The 17,580-nt window shown below is 44.1% G+C and overlaps 1 protein-coding gene across 2 annotated transcripts; it reads left to right on the forward strand.

The window, feature by feature from the left end:
• Positions 1-4,809: 4,809 nt before the first annotated feature.
• On the forward strand, positions 4,810-16,813 carry LOC121698940 (cysteine/serine-rich nuclear protein 3-like). Of its 2 annotated transcripts, none has more exons than XM_042081482.1 (6): positions 4,810-5,117; positions 6,487-6,533; positions 12,706-12,872; positions 13,845-14,104; positions 14,732-15,034; positions 16,240-16,813. In XM_042081482.1, exons 3-6 carry the CDS (start codon positions 12,731-12,733, stop codon positions 16,795-16,797), a joined length of 1,263 nt encoding a protein of 420 aa, XP_041937416.1. In that variant the 5' UTR covers positions 4,810-5,117; positions 6,487-6,533; positions 12,706-12,730; the 3' UTR covers positions 16,798-16,813. The 2 variants fall into 2 exon arrangements, with proteins under 2 accessions (XP_041937416.1, XP_041937414.1); XM_042081480.1 differs by lacking the exon at positions 4,810-5,117 and adding an exon at positions 5,488-5,530.
• The last annotated feature ends 767 nt before the right edge of the window (positions 16,814-17,580 follow it).

Here is a 17,580-nt window from a genome sequence, read left to right on the forward strand (position 1 = left end):
TTTTCACTCCCTCTTTTTTGCTCTCTCTCTCTCTCTCTCTCTGATTGTAGGAAAAAGTGAGTGTCTCATTCTCTTCGCATTACTCACACACACATCAGCACTGTGGAGCAGCCGATGGAGCAGTGTGTTTGTGGAGGCCAATGTCATCGTGGGAGCACACTGCACACACACGCACGCACACACGCACACACACACACACACACACACACACAAACACACACACACACACACACTCCGTGGGCCGAAATCACTTTGGTGTAGTGGCTTTGACTTCACGCTGATCTGTAACTAATCACCTTAGTTGTGCCAATGACAAGCATGTCAAAAGTACACAAGTATCAAGTGGCAGATGTGGGTATTATAATACTTGCCATTTGTACAGTTCTTACATGATTACATGGGGATTAACAGACAGTGGTGTAATGACATGCATTTTTTTGTTGTTTCATTGTTGAATCATTTAACTGATATGGACTGAAGTTAAAGACTGTGCACAGTCACCACCGCTAGCCACAGTCACCACTGACAAATGAAAAACTATGTGATTATACAGGTTTCATACAAAAATAACTGCTCATACATCATGTTAAAGAAGGGTCTTTTAGGGTTGTCACTCCTAATGTTTAAGATAATCCTAAAAAGGCTAAAGAAAACACTGCAAGGATGAACAGACTTTTTTCCAAAGATAAAACATTGTAGATAAGCCTCCTGCATTCTACTTATGTATGTATATGTATATATATATATATATATATATATATATATATATATATATATATATGCAAAGTATGTACAGTATATGCTGTATGTATGTATGTATGTATGTACTATATGTACAGTATTTACTTATTAATTTATTCATGCATGCTTCCTTTCTAATATTTCAAAATGTATACACATATATAATAATGGACGATGACAAAGCCTGTTTAATTAGTCATTGTTATAGTCTGGCTCCCTCTTCTGGACAGTAGTGGTAACTTCACTCTCTAGTTGCACCAGCCTCGCATCATCCTGACCACAGAAACATCAGTTAAAAGGGATCCATATGGACTGATGAGAAACATTTTTTGCTCATTTAGTAGGTTTTAAGAAAGAGAAAATTGCCACATAGGCAAGTGCTGTGTGCTGTGAGAATGTGTGAAAGTCACTAAAATAGTCATTTGTTATTATGCACACTATTATGAAGACTATAACACATGAAACATATATTTTTAACAGAAGAAAACAAAGTGTTTCATGAATCTTAACACACCCAACACTTACCATGCACTTCCCTTTCTTTCCTCTACCTTCGACTACACTTTGAGTAAACTAGTAGTAGTATTTATTGTTGTATTAATTGTTAACTAAGGTCTCTTTTTGGATAAAAGAGTCTGCTGAATGAATAAACGTAAATGTGAATCAGATTCTTCAAAGTAGCCTCCGTTTTCCTTCATGATGGCTTTGCACACTATGAGAATCATGACAACCAACTTCAGGTTAAGGTCACCTAGAATGCTTCTCGACTAGTGCTTCTCGATGTGTGGATGAAAAGCCAAGTGCTCAAGATATTTAGGAACTCCTTCTGGACTGTTGGAAGACCATTCTGGATAGTCCAGAGAATGCCAAGAGTGTGAAATGCTATCATCACAGCAAGAATGGGCTATTTTGAAGCCAAAAACATACAAATAAATAAAATATTTAGCTTTTTTTGTTGTTTACTATATCCCTATGTGTATTTCATAGATCTGAGTTTGAGTTTTCAGATTTGTGCACCAATATCAAAACATAATGAGTCATAAATGAGGAGATGTACAAACTTTTGACTGGTACTATAAACATTGATACCAAACATCTGTGTAAGTGTGTGTGTGTGTGTGAGTGTGTGTGTTTAGCTACAGGCTAAACGGACTAGACATTCCTTTCAATGGAAGAAAATGAGAACTGTTCCACACTGACGTGAGCTGTGCACAGCTACTAAAGTAAAAGAAAGAACACTCTTCCATTGATAACCATGTAGAGATGAAACACCCACTGGCAACATGAAAAACTTTATTTTTATTAACAATTAGTAAAAAACAGTAGTCGTGAAACCCCTAGTGTGTGTGTGTGTGTGTGTGTGTGTGTGTGTGTAAGCTAGAAATGTTGTCTCTATGTTGTCAATAACTAGATGTGAAACAATCGTGATGTGAAATGAACACAATAACTGGCAAACCTATATTAAAAGACAACCCGAATGTTTCAACACTGAAATAATTGGTCAGTCCGGGCCTATGCAGGAAGCAATGTGAAAAATGATACTGGAAAATGCCACTTGGCTTTTAAAGCTTTCTCTTGTTTTGTGTCAAAATTACCTTGATCAGGACATGGTCATATTACATGTGTTGACATTCCTTTTATTTTTTTCCTTTTTCCTGTATCAGTACTTCTTCTGTATAATTTTAATGCCATATTTTTTCTTAGATTAATTAATAATTAAGAAAGGTGTAAACATGAAACACTCTGTAAAATATATTCCAATATATAAAAATTCGAGACAGACTTAATAAAAAATAGTACTATACATCCATATGTAAGAGACACAGACCTCTTCAATGTAGCCACCATGTGGCTCTGACATGGGAATAGGCCCCTAAGTAAGGACTTGACTGTAAGAAACAAGAAAGGCCTCCATGGTCAAGGCCAAATCATTTAGTTCTGCTCCATTTTTAAAACACATTTTCCCTTGTGGTCTTCAGATGACAGCATGGCCATGTGAATCATAGATTAATGTATTATGGTTACTTTCTTCTCATCTGATTACAGGGTGATGATGACAAAGTTGGGGTTGAGCTCTTGCAAAGCACTGGAGATCATAATGACCATGGTGCAGCTCATACAGAAAAATAATATATTCACATATATGCAGCTTGAACAATATATTTTTCCCCTTGATTTTTCTGTATGGGTGTAGGCAGAGAGCCATCTGCAGATAGAGACCATGGCCACTTGGCATTTCATATTCCCTTAGAAACATTCACATTACATGTAATAGGCCTAGGTCTAGCACTGTGATAACACTAGTTTTCACTATCTATCCAAGCAGGCTTGGAATTTCACCATCCTAGGGGCAAGGCCATTTGGCCTTCAGTTGGGCATATTTGTTGGGGGGCACAAAGGCCACATGTCAGGGCACCAAGGCCAAAGTTAACTATACAGTAAAAATGATCAAAGTTGTATTTAGCCTATTCACTGCAGTAGACCTGCATCACTGTATGAAACATTACAAAAACATGAAACATGACATATTACATAGAACTGTAAATCATCTGATCATCTAATATTTACAGATATCTAGGCTATATATAACATTTATTTTATATTTGGCCTGTTATGAAATAACACAGCTCAGCTTTAAGAAACTCAAATAGCCTAGATGCATGCTTAGCATTTTGTGATCATTAAGGCTACTTTCACAAACTCTTAGTCAGCTGTCCTATGATTTACCAATATCTAGGCGATATTTGTAACATTTATTTTGTATTTGGCCCGTTATGAAATCATGTGGAACAATTTAAACACATTGTAAAACGTAAAGCCCAAATTTGGAGACATCCATGCATGTCGAAATTTACTGCAAATTCAAAACTAGATTACTCTGGAACGGCTAACTGTACAGGGGACTGCTTTACAGCTTTGTGTTCGGTAAGGTCTGCTGTTTATTCTGATATATGGTTTGTCATGTGTTAAAAGAAGGGTTCGTGAAGTATTCCACCGAGATGAATGGGTAGGGAGATCATGGGACGCAAAACCTTCAGTAGAATGTATGATTAAATTGAATTATATTTACTTTTCTCGCGAACCGTTCAACACAGCAATTACCGGCTAACAACATTTAAAAGCTGAGAAAAAGCTCTTTCATGTAATACTTGTGATGTCTGTGTGATGAATAGGCTACTTCGCGAGTAGTTCAACTGAGAAGAATGGGTGAATTTGGACGCACTTTCTTTCTTGCGCTGTCACTTTCTCCACCGCGTAAAAAAACTAAATTAATTTGCACTGTGAATGCTAAGATTATTTTGACAGGCCACAGGCTAACTAAAAATCGCTATTAGTAGGACGCAAAGCAGAATATTGAAAGAATGGGGAACCAAGGCCACCGTGGCCTGTAAACCTCTGATTTTCAAAGGGGCCTCACGGCCAATGCAAGGGGCTACGACGGCCATGGCCGTCGTGGCCGCCGTGAAATTCCTACCCTGTATCCAAGAGTAGCCTACTTTAGCCTACATCAGGGTCCCCTTAGTGTTGACAATGAAAAGACTGGGTTGTTGGAGAGGAGAGAAAGGGAAGTTGTCCTAACAGAAACACCAGTAAACTACAACCATCCATCAGTGAACCCGCTCAGTAGGTCAAGTAGTACAGTAGGTCAGCCAGTAAACAAACTGTTTTTCTTTACGATAAACAATGAAATGTTCATGTCTGCTATTAATAGCCTAATAAAAAGTAACATAGCCTACAGACAAATTGCCTGTTTATGCTAATAATAAGACCTTAATCTCACTCATTCTGTTAGGCCTACTGTCAAAAACAAAAACTACATTGTGTCGCCCTAACTTCCTAGCTCCAAATGATGTGGCCCCGGTCACCCTTATCAGAGCAGCTTTCGTGGCGTAGGCTATCCCTCATACAGGTATGACTTACCGCGTCACATTTTTATCACGTTTCGACCGGTGTGGAGTCTGCGGATGCAGCTCACCGCAGTTCTCTCTCGCATTTCTTGCCGGGCTCGGGATTGGAGCACGGACGTCACGTGGTCGACCGAACTGCTGCCAGAGCTCATGTTCCAGCAGTCGGAAAGGAAGAGAGGGAGAGGGGCTAAGAATAGGTAGATGTGGAGAGAATGTCACCGGCACATAGGCTACTGTAACCGCGAATATTTAAGCTAGTCGGTTTGTCACTGACATGACATAGGCTCCTAACAAAACATTTAATCCACATGTACATCGACTCTATTTCTCGCAAATCAGAATTTACGTTACGTTTAGGCTCATTCGTCCATTCATTCATAGACTGTGCTCCGCTCCGGTTACAGTAGGCTACAGCATTTAAGACTCTTGGCTGCTGATAGCCCGACTGGCAATTTGACAACATGACAAGTAAGTTTTTCACTGCATGATATTTTTCTGTCTTTGTGTTGGCTCTGTTAGGCTAAACGCATGGGTACTGCAACCTTGCGGCGTTTGCACGACTGCCTTCATTCATCCACTGAAGCGGCGAGAGGAGAGCTCCTAAAAGGCACAGGTTAACGTGTTGGCGTCAGCTGTTGAATGACATCTCACCTGCGTGATGGTCTATTTGAGCCATTCACCTGTGGAACAGAGACGCCGTTGCATCACCGCTTATGAAACTAGCCGCCGAATCCAACGAGTGCTATAGCTTCAACACAGGTCACTGCTACCGAGTTTCCTGTCTCTGTCTCTCAGTTCTTTTGAAAAATGTAGATGTCTGTACCGGGTCGACACGTTTTACAAACTCGGTTCATGCTCATAAACAAACATTAATGCTAAATGTAAGTGTTACTGAAAAATGCCCTCTTTATTTTCCACAGTTATGTTGCTATGGCAGAGAGAGAATAGAGCTAGATGTGGTACTTTTCCATGGGTCTGTGGGATTTCTGGGATATTATGTGGGTGTGGGTGCAGAACAGAACAGTACAGTGGACTGAACTGAAGCTTGGTGCTGCTTCACTTTTCAAAGGCTAGCCTAGCCTACTGCAAACCACAGATCTGATGAACACAAGAAAATGAAATGTTGTACGTAGCTCATTAATTAACATGGAGCTGATATGTATCACTTGTCTGTTCATACAGTAGCCTACGCCTGAGTGAGTAGACACACACACACACACACACAGTATACTCTTAACTCTCACTCACTCAGGCATGTTCTAAAATATATCCATATGGAGTCCTAGCGGAGGCCAGCTCAACACCCAGAAGAGATGCATGTGTGTTGGGCAGTGAGTGGCCGTCTCCCCCTAGTTTCCCCTGGGAGCCAATTACACAGCCTTCAGTGATGGGGAGCCTTCACTGTGTGTGTGTGTGTGTGTGTGTGTGTGTGTGTGTGTGTGTGTGTGTGTGTGTGTGTGTGTGTGTGTGTCTACAATCCGCACGCCGGATTGTGTTTGGTATGAACATACTTGTGTATGTGTGAGTCTATATGATTGTGTGTGTGTGTGTGTGTGTGTGTGTGTGTGGGGGGGGGGGGGGGGAGTGGTGCAGCACATGGACACATATGTGGACATATGTCACTGTTCTAATTCCAGTGGTTATAGATAACGACTGAGTAAACATTCAGTATGAAATGTTCTCATAATGTCAACGAGCTCTGTCAAAGACAGTTGCAGATACATAACTACTGGTCAGCTTTACATGGGAGAGAATTAGATAGCTATGGACCCCAAGGACACATTGGAAAAGGATGCATCTCTGGTGTTGGTTCTCACAACTGTTAACTGTTTTGCAGGTCTGGAACACCTCCTATCAACTTAATTGTGTTCTGCAAGTAGGAAGGTGAGTAATTTCCGATTCAAAATAAGTCATGTCAGTGTTACTTAGAGACATGTATTCTTCCAACCATATATGCCATTGTACATTTGTATGGTATTGTATAGTACATGCACACTCAGGAGTGTATGTAAGTATTGTGTTCGGCTGTGCACACAAGTGTATCATGCAAACAGCCATCCCCAGTACAAGTGTACACACACACACACACACACACACACACACACACACACACACACACAGACACACACACACACACACAGACACACACAGAGACACACACACAGACACACACAGAGACACCAACCACACACAATTCAACATTTATGCAGAGAATCATTATGCGTAATATGGGTTTACCAGATTATGCCAATTGCCAACCAAATTTTTGAGTGAATGCCATCCTTTATGGAGAATGTAACATGATCAGATGGTACATAGTTATCATCTACGGTTTAGTATTTAACACACTTGTCTAGTCCTAGTTGTTGGCCATGCTGTAGTATTTATCAGGATGAGTTGATTCTGAGTCATGATCTGTGCAAGGGTATTTATTTAACATGATCAATTGGTACCCAGTTATTGTCTGTCGGAATATATTGCACAACTAACTGGTACCCAGTTACAAGCCAGCTCTGAAACAGATCTGGCTCAGCCTTGGTCGGCGTCAGGCCCAGTTCTGGTCCAGCTGTGACAGCCACCTGGTAAGGGCGGGCCCGCTAATGTGTATAGGTGACCCATTGGATGCAGTGCGGTGGTTAGCGCAAGCTATTTGTTGCTGCACTAGTAATCTGTGTGAGACTGAGGCAGTAAGAGAAGAAGATTCTGCATTAGGCAGCTAGGCAGTTTTTCTTTGTTTAATGTTGTTCTTAGCCAGTGATGGTACCCACCACCACCACACTCACATACTCCCCCCCCCCCCCCCACTCAAAGCCCCTACACCACCACTCCCTTCCTCTTCCCTTTTACCCATCCCCCTCCCCCCTCCCCCTACTCTCCTGGCGCGTTGCCATGACGGCCGCTTGGAATGCTCGGTCGGTCTCTGCCGAGGGGAGGTTGGAAGGGGGTGGGGTGAGGGTGGTGGTGGTGGTGGTGGTGGTGGAGGAGTGTGTGTTTGGGGGTGGTGGTGGTGTGTGTGTGTGTGTGCGTGTGTGTGTGTGCGTGTGTGGAGGGGATGTATGTGTGTGTGTGTGTGTGTGTGTGTGTGTGTGTGTGTGGAGGGGATGGCGGGGTGTGCTCGAGCTCAGAACATAACTGTAGCACATTTTGCACTCAGTCTCAGCGAAAGCTACTGTGTCTCCAGCTCTGGAAACACTGTGCACACAGAACTAGCCTGCACCTCCCCGTTTGATAAGAAACGTACCGCAATACACATATATCTGAGTACACATTTGTCCTTATCTAAGCACAATGCATATGCAAATGCAATTATGAAATTAACTGGCCGTATGCAAATCTCACTTCCAATTGCTTCTGATTAGGAGGAGGAGAGAGTGGGTGAGACACGATAGACACAGGAGGGAGGAGAAGAAGAGAGTGCAGAGAGTCTGGCAAAAAAAAGAAAGAAAGAGAGAGAGAATTCGCTCATGGATTATACAATATGCTGATGTTCGCCAGGGTCATATGTGCAGAGAGCATGAGAATACAAACTGGAATATTCTAGAATATAGCATGCACAGCTTCGTTAGAACAGATGATGCTAATGATGAAGCTTTCCTCTCTCACACTAGATGCACGTATAGCTTCTATAGAGTAGGGCATGATGCAGAAGAGTATTTCTGCTCCCAGCCTATGCAGTCGATCTCTTTTCCATCTCGTTAAAGACTATGTTATGTCTACGGTCCAGTGTTCATATCTGCACACTAATAGTGGTCAACCAGTAGTTCGAGGTCTGGTTGCAGTAGACACACACGAGTGAGTGTGAGTGGACACAAACTGTATGAGTGCTGTCGTGAAGTTGAATGGGTGTCGGCTAGAGTGAGTCATATAAGCGTTGTCGTCTTCTACGGTCTCCCAGTCTAAAATTAGCACCTATCTGTCTGTCCTGGAGCTGGAGTCTGGAGCTGGAGATGTGCTTGGGACTCCAACCCAGCTCTTAGTCAGTGAGAGAATACACACACACACACACACACACACACATACACACACACACTTGGCCTGTGACCCAACCCATGTCTCAGCCAATGAGGTTTGCTGTGGTGTTCACCTCACCTACACTCACAGTAACGTCTGAACTCCCACATGCAAATAACGCACACACTTCTCAAGTCATCTCAGCTATTGCCAAAAAATGATTATGTCTTAACTATTCCATGCTTATACCATCTATCTGTCTGTCTATCTGTCTCACTGTCTGCATATTTTTATAGTATACCTGTGTAGGTGCCTGACCCTGATCTTCTTGATCTTCCTGTCTATCTGTCTGTCTGTCTGTCCATCAGTCTTTTAATCTGTGGCTGTCCAAACACTATTAAATACTATTAAATGTATTTAGGTGTAGTAGTATTATGTGTGTACTAGATGTGAATGAAAAGCTCTTTGTGTGGTCATGTCCTTCAGTCAGATAAAGACAGTCTAACACACACACACACACACACACACACACACACTCAAACGGGCTGCATGTGTTATTCATGATCTGGTGATGCCAGGCTAAATGAGGAGTCTAATCTTAGCAATGGTGTTTCGAGGGAAGCCTTACACAACGCCAGCACACCAACACACTCACCACCCTACCAAAAAGTGACACAAACAGCACCTGACCCTTCCTTGTGTCCTCGGTCTGTGCCATGCGTTAACATGAGCAGCTGATCAAGAATGGACAAATAATATGTAATATACATCAACATATAACAAAATATGTAATTTACATTAATAATGTATGATAATTGCGGAGTGATATGAAAGACTTGAATTAGAAGCACAAACTCCGCTGTCATTGACAGCGGTCATTATTTTTTTCAGAGGTCCTCTAGTCGAAAATAATGACCGCTAGAACTAGACCGCTAGAACATAAGTCAATGGAGCATTCTACTGGCATTGTGAAGAGCCGTGTAAGAATATAGAGATAAAATAGCCTGGTAGTGGTATTTGTCAGTAAATGACAAACTGGTTTGTCTTTACCCATGCTAAGATGGATGGTAGCACCACATGCTAAGCTGGTGTGTAGTGGCATATGCTAAACTGGTTTGTACCAACACATACAACTGCATCTCGAAAAATTCGAATATCTTGGAAAAGTCCACTGCCCTGCCCAGACTGGGTGATTAAAGGCTCATGAAACCATTGTCGGTGTTTTGACTTAGCTGATCTGAGCTCTTCTCAGGTCGACATCTCTGTATTATAAATTCTTTATTGTAACATTTTGAGATTCTGGATTTTTGATTTCCAAAAAAAAAAAAAACTGCGGAAAAAAAAAAACCTTTCCATGATATTCTAATTTTTTGAGATGCACCTGTACAAAAGCTAATTACAGATACAGATAGTGAAGACAAAGGCAGTGACATCTGACACTCTTCTCCCCTCGTCCACGTTATCTCTAATCCCGTAGAAGGGAAAGGAAGTGACCTTTAGTCTGCGTAAGTGCCCCGGGGCTGGTCCAGGATCAGCCAGACTGTAATGACTCCCAGGTGCCCTGGCAGAATCGCCCTGTTCGTCTCTGACCTCACACCAGCGCAGCGGCAGCAGCAGCACACCAGCGTGGTCATGAACCACAAGCGCAGAGCCAGAAGCGTGGGGGGAGGGGAGGAGAAGAGAAGAGAGGAGAGAAAAATAAGAAAAAAGGAAGAGAACTAAAAGAAATGGATGAGGGACAGATATAAATGAAGAGAAAGAGAAGGAACAACATTGAATGGAGGGTGGTGAAAAGGAGAGGAGAGAGGGATGAGGTTATGATACAACAAGGGAAGAGAAGAAAGTAAAAATAGAGAGGGAATGAGGGAAGGGGAAAGAAAATATATAAATGAAGAGAAAGAGAAGGAACATCAGTGAAGGTTTGAGAGAGAAGAAGAGAGATGGGGATAGAGAAAGTGATTAAAAGAAAAGAAGAGCAGGGAAGTAATTAAAGGAATGGGGAGGAGAAGAACAAGAGAGGAGGAGAATGAGGAGAGAAACGTGTGTGTGTGTGTGTGTGTGTGTGTGTGTGTGTGTGTGTGTGTGTGTGTGTGTGTGGAATGGAGGGAGCTGAGTGGAGCTGACAGTTGCCCTGAATATCTGCTCTGGAACAGAGAAGCCAGCATCCTAACCACTGCAGCGTACCCTGGACTGTGTGTGTGCATGCATGCATGTGCGTGCACTTGGATATGTTGTGCTTTTCTATACATTCTTTCAGGTGCATATAGATTGTGTGTGTTGTATTTAATGCCGCCTGCAGTTGTCATACATGGACATGCCTACTTATTGTGTTAGTGATATTATTTTGATGAACTTGAAGCTAAATCCACAGGGCAAGATATCTTTCTTTGTGGTGTGGTGTTTTAAACTTGTTCGTTAAATATGTTCCCTCTGCATCTCCCTGCTTCTCGTTTGCTCTGCCTCTCTCCTTCTTGCATCTCTTTCCTTTGCCCTCACTACCTCTCTCTCTCCATCTCTCTCCATTCACTCTCTTTCTCTCTCCATCTCTCGCTCTTTCTCACCACCACCACCACCTTGCTCCCTCTCTCTCCTATTATTGTCTCTCTCTATCTCTCTCTCTCTCTCTCTCTCGTTTGCTGCCTCTGTCTCCGTCTGCGCTGAAGCCTGACTGAGGAGGGGACTGGGGGAGGGGGGGGGGGGGGTGAGAGACGGATTGGGGGGGGAGAGAGAGGGAGAGAGACAATAATAGGAGAGAGAGGGAGCGTGGTGGTGGTGGTGGTGAGAGAGAGAGAGAGAGAGAGAGAGAGAGTTTATGAGATGGGGGGGGGTAGAAGGAGGGGGGGCAAATGGAGAGCAGAGAGAGAAGGGAGAGGATGGAGAGAGAGAGTGTGTGAATTTAAGGGAGAGAAGGGAAGGAGTAGGAGGTATGGAGCAAGGGAAGGAGAGATGGAGAGACTAAAGCAGAGAGAGAGAGAGAGAGAGAGAGAGGGAGGAGGATAGAAGGAGGAAGGGAGTGAGGGAAGGAGAGAAAAGAAACGAGGCAAGATACAGTTGGAGAAGGAGAGATGGAGGACAATGAGGAAGGGAGTGATGAAGGGAGGTAGTGAGGGAGACAGAGAAGAAGGAGAAAAAGGGAACGGGGGCAAGGGAGGGTGGTAGAGAGAGAACGCTGAAATGATGGAGAGAGAGAAAGAAAGGAGGGGCGGAGGTTGGGAGGGGTGGCTGGAATGGGAGAGATGAAGGGAGGGAGGTAAGGGGGGAGAGCCAGCGATGGAGGTTGGTAGAAAGAAGGCTGAAATTGAGAGAGAGAGAAAGAGAGAGCGAGCGAGAGAGAAACAGAGAGAGAGAGAGAGAGCGAGAGAGAGTTGAGCTTGGGTGATGAAGGGGTAGGGTGGGGTGGGGTTGGGAGTAGTAATCAGGACATAAAGGCATGAGCCATTGGGATACAATGGAAAGAAAGAGCTGAGAACATAGAACATCAGTGAGGGTCTCTAAGTGTATGTGTGTGCGCGCGTGTGCGAACGAGCGTGTATGTGTGTGATATTGTGTGTGTATGTTTACGCACATGTATCCATATCTATGTGTGCAGATCAGTGTGTAGTGAAGTGAAGTGATTCTCCACTGTCACTAAAGACAACATATGACATATGATTTTCATGAGAAAAATCCTAATTGAGAAAAATCCCAATGAGAAAATGAAAAATTGTCTCTCTATTTCTCTCTCTCTTTCTCTCTCTCTTTGCCCTCTCTCTCTATCTCTTTCTCTGTTTCACTCAGAGATCTTTATCTGTTTCACTCAACAGAAATAAAGGAATTAGGAACATAATACTTAATGTAAAACTAATATACATTTCAAGTTAGAAGTTTAATGATTGGATGGTTGTAGATTAAGCATCTCTTTCACGCTTTATACTCAAATAAAAAACAAGTGATGCTTTAAAATAAGCCCTCACGAGACATTGCATTTTTGCTCTATTTTACCTGTGTCCACAATTTACCTGTATTACAATACTGATCTGTAACATTCTCTCTATCCTCTATCTCTCTCTGCTCCCCCCCCCCCCCCCCCCCCCCCCTCCCCCCCATCCCCCCCATCCCCATCCAGTGTAGGGGCGCGGCCATCCAGAGCGATGAGTGGCATCCTGAAGAGGAAGTTCTCTGAGGAGGATGGCTCCTCCCCTTGCTCGCTGCTGCCAGAGTTCGATGACGTCTCCGGTAGTGACAGTGGCAACAGCAATGACAGCGTCAACCCCCCCACCACCCAACTCATGCGTGAGTGTCCATCCCAGCATGCATTGCGATGGAGGTCACCTCAGGGTCAGTCAGGACAGCTGAGCTTTCAGTTGATTTCTAACTTGTTGAATAAGCTGGCAATATGTAATATACTATTATTAACTGTTTTTAGAAAATAGATATGTGTATATGTAAAACATTTTTTTACAAGAAACATTTGTCTCATTTACATCTGAGATCTATTTTACCGTTATGGGCCTGCGAGGCCTCTGGTGTCACTTACTGGCTATATATCAAGGTCTGTTGACCTTACTTTCAGAATGATACTAAAGGGATATTAGGCTGTTGATCATATTATCTATCTTCATAATGCTAGGACTGCATTCTGCTTTCCTTATAAAAGCCACATATGAAAGTGACAGCCATGATTACATGATTTAGTTACTAATTCCATAATTACTTTTTATTCAATGATTTGTGTATTTATTGTGATTTTTTTTTTACAACTCATCCTTTTATTGTTTAATTTCTGCTCTTTTTTATTTCATTTATGTCACTGTGCATTCATTATTCATTTATTTCAGTTAATTTACCTATTCTTCACTATCTCAATCTGGAGGAAACCTTGGGACTTTCACTATTTATAAATATGTCATTTTGTAATATGTAATGTACAGTAAGTTATTTTAACTTCTGTCATCTGTGATTACATAGATGAGACAATTACAGCAATTATTCACTGCCTATCTTCATTGTAGGTTGTATGTGTTCCTTTGAGCAAGGATGTTTCTATTTTTATGGTATCAATCATATGCTATCATTATCTTTATTCTTTCTATCTTTTTCACTCTTTCTGTTACTTTGCCTTGTCTTAACTCTCTCTCTCATATATTCCCCTATCTCCACCCCCCCTCACTCTATCTATCTGCCCCCCTCACTCCATCTATCTGCCCCCCCCCTATCTATCTGCCCCCCTCACTCCATCTCCCCCCTCTCTCTCTGTCTCTGCAGCCTCGTCCATTCTGAAGCGCGGTAAGCGCATGCGCATGCGTGGCGTCAGCTTCCAGGGCGTGACGGTCTACTACTTCAGCCGTCGACAGGGCTTCACCAGCGTGCCCACGCAGGGTGGCAGCTCGCTGGGCATGTCGCCGCGCCACAGCTCCATCCGCCGCTTTACCCTGGGCGAGTTCGCCCGCGAGCAGGAGAGGTGGCACCGCAACATGCTCAGGGACCACCTCAAGGAGGAGAAACTCAACGCCATCAAACTGAAGGTCTTCACACCTCGACACCCACCTGTCATTGCAGATTTCACTTTATGTTCATCAACAATGAACGTTATGTGTTCGAAAGCAACAGTTCATTTTTTTTATAAATTAGCAACATGAGTATGATATAAATTACTTGAATGTCTTTAGTTGATGGGGTTACAGTGAAGTTAGTCAAGTTACTTTTGTCCTGAAAGAAATTTATCCTCTGCATTTAAAGGTGCAGTCAGGGATTTGATTCGATTTCAAGCCCATACATTTTTTTGTCACATTCAGCAATCATCTCCTCACAACTGCTACTGTAGCTGCCCATGCCGTAAGTACACTGTTAAAAAAAAAAAACGGTCTCTGTAGGCAGCCCAGACTCAGAAAACTGGAAACAAACAAAGCCAACCAAACCAAACAAAAACAAAACCCTACATGGAATTTCTCTGGGAATGCTGAAAGAAGAGGTGAGCTACCTCTCTGATGTTTCGTCTGCTAATAAGTTTAAATATAAACATAAACACAAACAAATGTGACTTCCTGCACAATCCCTGACTCCACCTTTAACCCGTTTAAGGTTAAGTTAGAGAACCGTTTGTGCTGACTGACCTTTGAATGACCTTGACCTTTGCCAATTCTCCCCTGCAGCTGACCAAAAGCGGCGTGTTGGAGTCGGAGGAGGCGGCGGCGGCAGCGTTGACGCTGGCCGATATCCGCGAGGAGGAGATCGACGTGGCGAGTGCCGAGGTGGACGAGTACTTCTTCCTACAGCCGCTGGGCATCCGTAAGCGACGTGCGCTGCTAAGGGCCTCGGGCGTCCGCCGCATCGACGGCCAGGAGCGGCACACGCTGCGTGCCATCCGCGTCTCACGCAAGGAGTGCGGCTGCCAGTGCCGAGGCTGCTGCCGCCCCGAGACCTGCGCCTGCAGCCTCGCCGGCATCAAGTGCCAGGTAAGGAAACATCCTCGTGAAAACACCTGAACTTCTTAAAGGAACAAGCCAACTTTTTTCAAATTAGCTTATTTGCCGTCTATCCCAGAGTTAGATAAGAGGATACAAATCCTTCTTGTTTTTGTGCGTGCTATAACTCAGTCTGACACCGTTAGGCTAGCTTAGCATAATACACTGGAGGTGGGTTAGACCAGTTGGTCTAAAGCTATCCTATAGCTTAAAAGGGAGTTATAGGCTAACTGGTCTAACCCACCAAGGCGCTGCCTGCGATTTCTCATACAATTTACATAATTTAGCTGACGTTCTTTTCAAGTGCGACTGTGAACTAAGTACAGGGACAGTAAACACTAGAGCACGACCACGCCTTATACTTTTTGTCAGATTTAGCGGATTGCTCCTATTGGTGCTCTGTGTGCAGATACGTTAAAACAATAGTCGCTACAACACAGGTGGCGGTCCATCGGAAATTGCAAAGCCTTTCAGGAACTGCGTGGCATATATGCAATTCCATCAACATGTCGCTTCAGGAACATGAAAAGGAGAAATATCTTTTGATTGACAGACTACGGCCGCTAATTTAAATGCTAAGTGCAGAGTTTAAAGTCTAACTAAAGATAACTTTATAAAGCTATAGCTATACAAAATCTATTTGCAAATGTAACGCCATGAAGATCCCAAGCACAACCGTCGGTGGGGCAGCTAAAAGCGGTCATGTGCCACATGATGGCTTCAGTTCATACACGAGAACTTTACTCATAGACTGACTTTGCACTTTGCCCAGCATTGACATTAGGGCTCTACATCTTTGATTTCAGTTATGCACATAAAAGGATGTTAAAAGACTTGTGATCCTGGCTACTGTAGAGATGCAAATAAGCTGGACACACTCAGGTCTTTGAAAGGTTACAGGGTTGCTACAGGCGTTAATGCTACCCGTTTAGGGAGATGATGCAGGCACTTATCAGTAAATAATGATCACGTTTCATTCTTACCTGTTGAAGCTAGGACAATGTACCCTCACTTCTCAACAATCACATGGTCCATTCAATACTGCGTTACTGTAGATCATTTCACAAACAGGTTCATTGGTGGATGCTCATCAAGTGCTTGATGCAAAACCTCATCAGAAAATCACTAAACACTGAGCTGACTCTCTAACCACTACACACTCGTGTATCTGTGTGTGTGTGTGTGTGTGTCCACAGGTGGACCGTATGTCCTTCCCGTGCGGGTGCTCCAAGGATGGCTGTGGGAATGCGGCCGGGCGCATCGAGTTCAACCCGGCACGCGTGCGCACACACTTTTTGCACACACTCATGAAGCTGGAGCTCGAGCAGCAGCAGCACCAGCACAGCCTCTACCTCGCCGCCACCGGCAACGGTTACCATGGCGACAGCCCCCTTGCCCAATCGCAGCGTGACTCAGACCATACTTTGATGGAGGCTCCCAGCATGCACCTGGATGTGGCTAACGAGGCCGAGTCTTGTCTGCAGGAGTCGGAAGAGGAGTACTGCGACGACGACGAGGACGAAGAAGAGGAGGAAGAAGAAGACGAGGAGGATGAGGAGGACGAAGAGGAGACCGAAGAGGAGGAAGAGGAGGAGTCCGAGCAGGACGAAGACGAAGACGGCAGCAGTCTGCTGAGCGGTCTCTCCGACTCCAGCACCCACAGCCTGGCGGGCAGCGATCTGGACGAGGATGACGATGATGACGACGAAGACGAGGAGAGAGGAGGAGATGGGGGAATGGCGAGGACCGGATGAGCCTGGGTTCTCCCTCCGTCTCGCTGCCCTCTGTGTCCCTGCCCTCCGTCTCGTTGGCATCTACCATGGTCTTTCCGGCGCTGCCCAGCTTCTCTGAAGCCCTCCGGGAGGCCGAGGGCACTGACCTGGGATCCTACTACAGCAGTAGCCCCTCGGCGCAGTACTACCCCATGGACAGCTACACCTCCGCCTCCACCCTCCATGCCTCCGACTACTCCACAGCCAACAGCTACAGCACCTCCCCTGCTCACACTGCGCCCAATTACACCACCTCCGGCTACGCACTGTCCATCGCCAACCCCAGTTACACGGTACTAAACGACGCGCTGAACGGTTCAATGTCCAGTCACACGCAGGACTCTCTCTACACAGGTGCTGAATACACAGACTCCAACCATGCCATGTCTGACTACACAACCACCAACCACATCAATGGGCATGAGTGCAATCAAAATCACTTCAACCACTATGGGTCATTTTCCTCAGTAGCGCCAGCTAGCACTGACAGTTCTACCAAACTCTGTGGTACGAGAAATTTGAATTTCGGTGCCATCACTTGATTCTTTCAGTATTATGCCTGACTCTTATAAAGACATGAACCAATCACAAGTGCAGAATGGACATCACTCTTATCTTTTATCCAATGGTGAACATTCCACAGCCATTTGCTCTGTCACTGATGAGAAAAACAACTATTCAACCACTGAGGACTTTAAGGACTCCACAAAAAAGGAGCAGCAGGTTGAGTTCCAGAATTTTCTCAACAGTAACTCACAAGAGCTA

The sequence above is a fragment of the Alosa sapidissima genome, chromosome 23, assembly GCF_018492685.1.
Source record: "Alosa sapidissima isolate fAloSap1 chromosome 23, fAloSap1.pri, whole genome shotgun sequence".
Lineage (NCBI taxonomy): Eukaryota > Metazoa > Chordata > Actinopteri > Clupeiformes > Clupeidae > Alosa > Alosa sapidissima.

Bases quoted from the DNA above. Each gene is read 5' to 3' on its own strand.
- LOC121698940 (XM_042081480.1), top strand. The intron at 6,534-12,705 runs GTGAGTAATTTC...ATCCCCATCCAG, and splicing joins TGTGTTCTGCAAGTAGGAAG to TGTAGGGGCGCGGCCATCCA. The intron at 15,035-16,239 runs GTAAGGAAACAT...GTGTGTCCACAG, and splicing joins TCGCCGGCATCAAGTGCCAG to GTGGACCGTATGTCCTTCCC.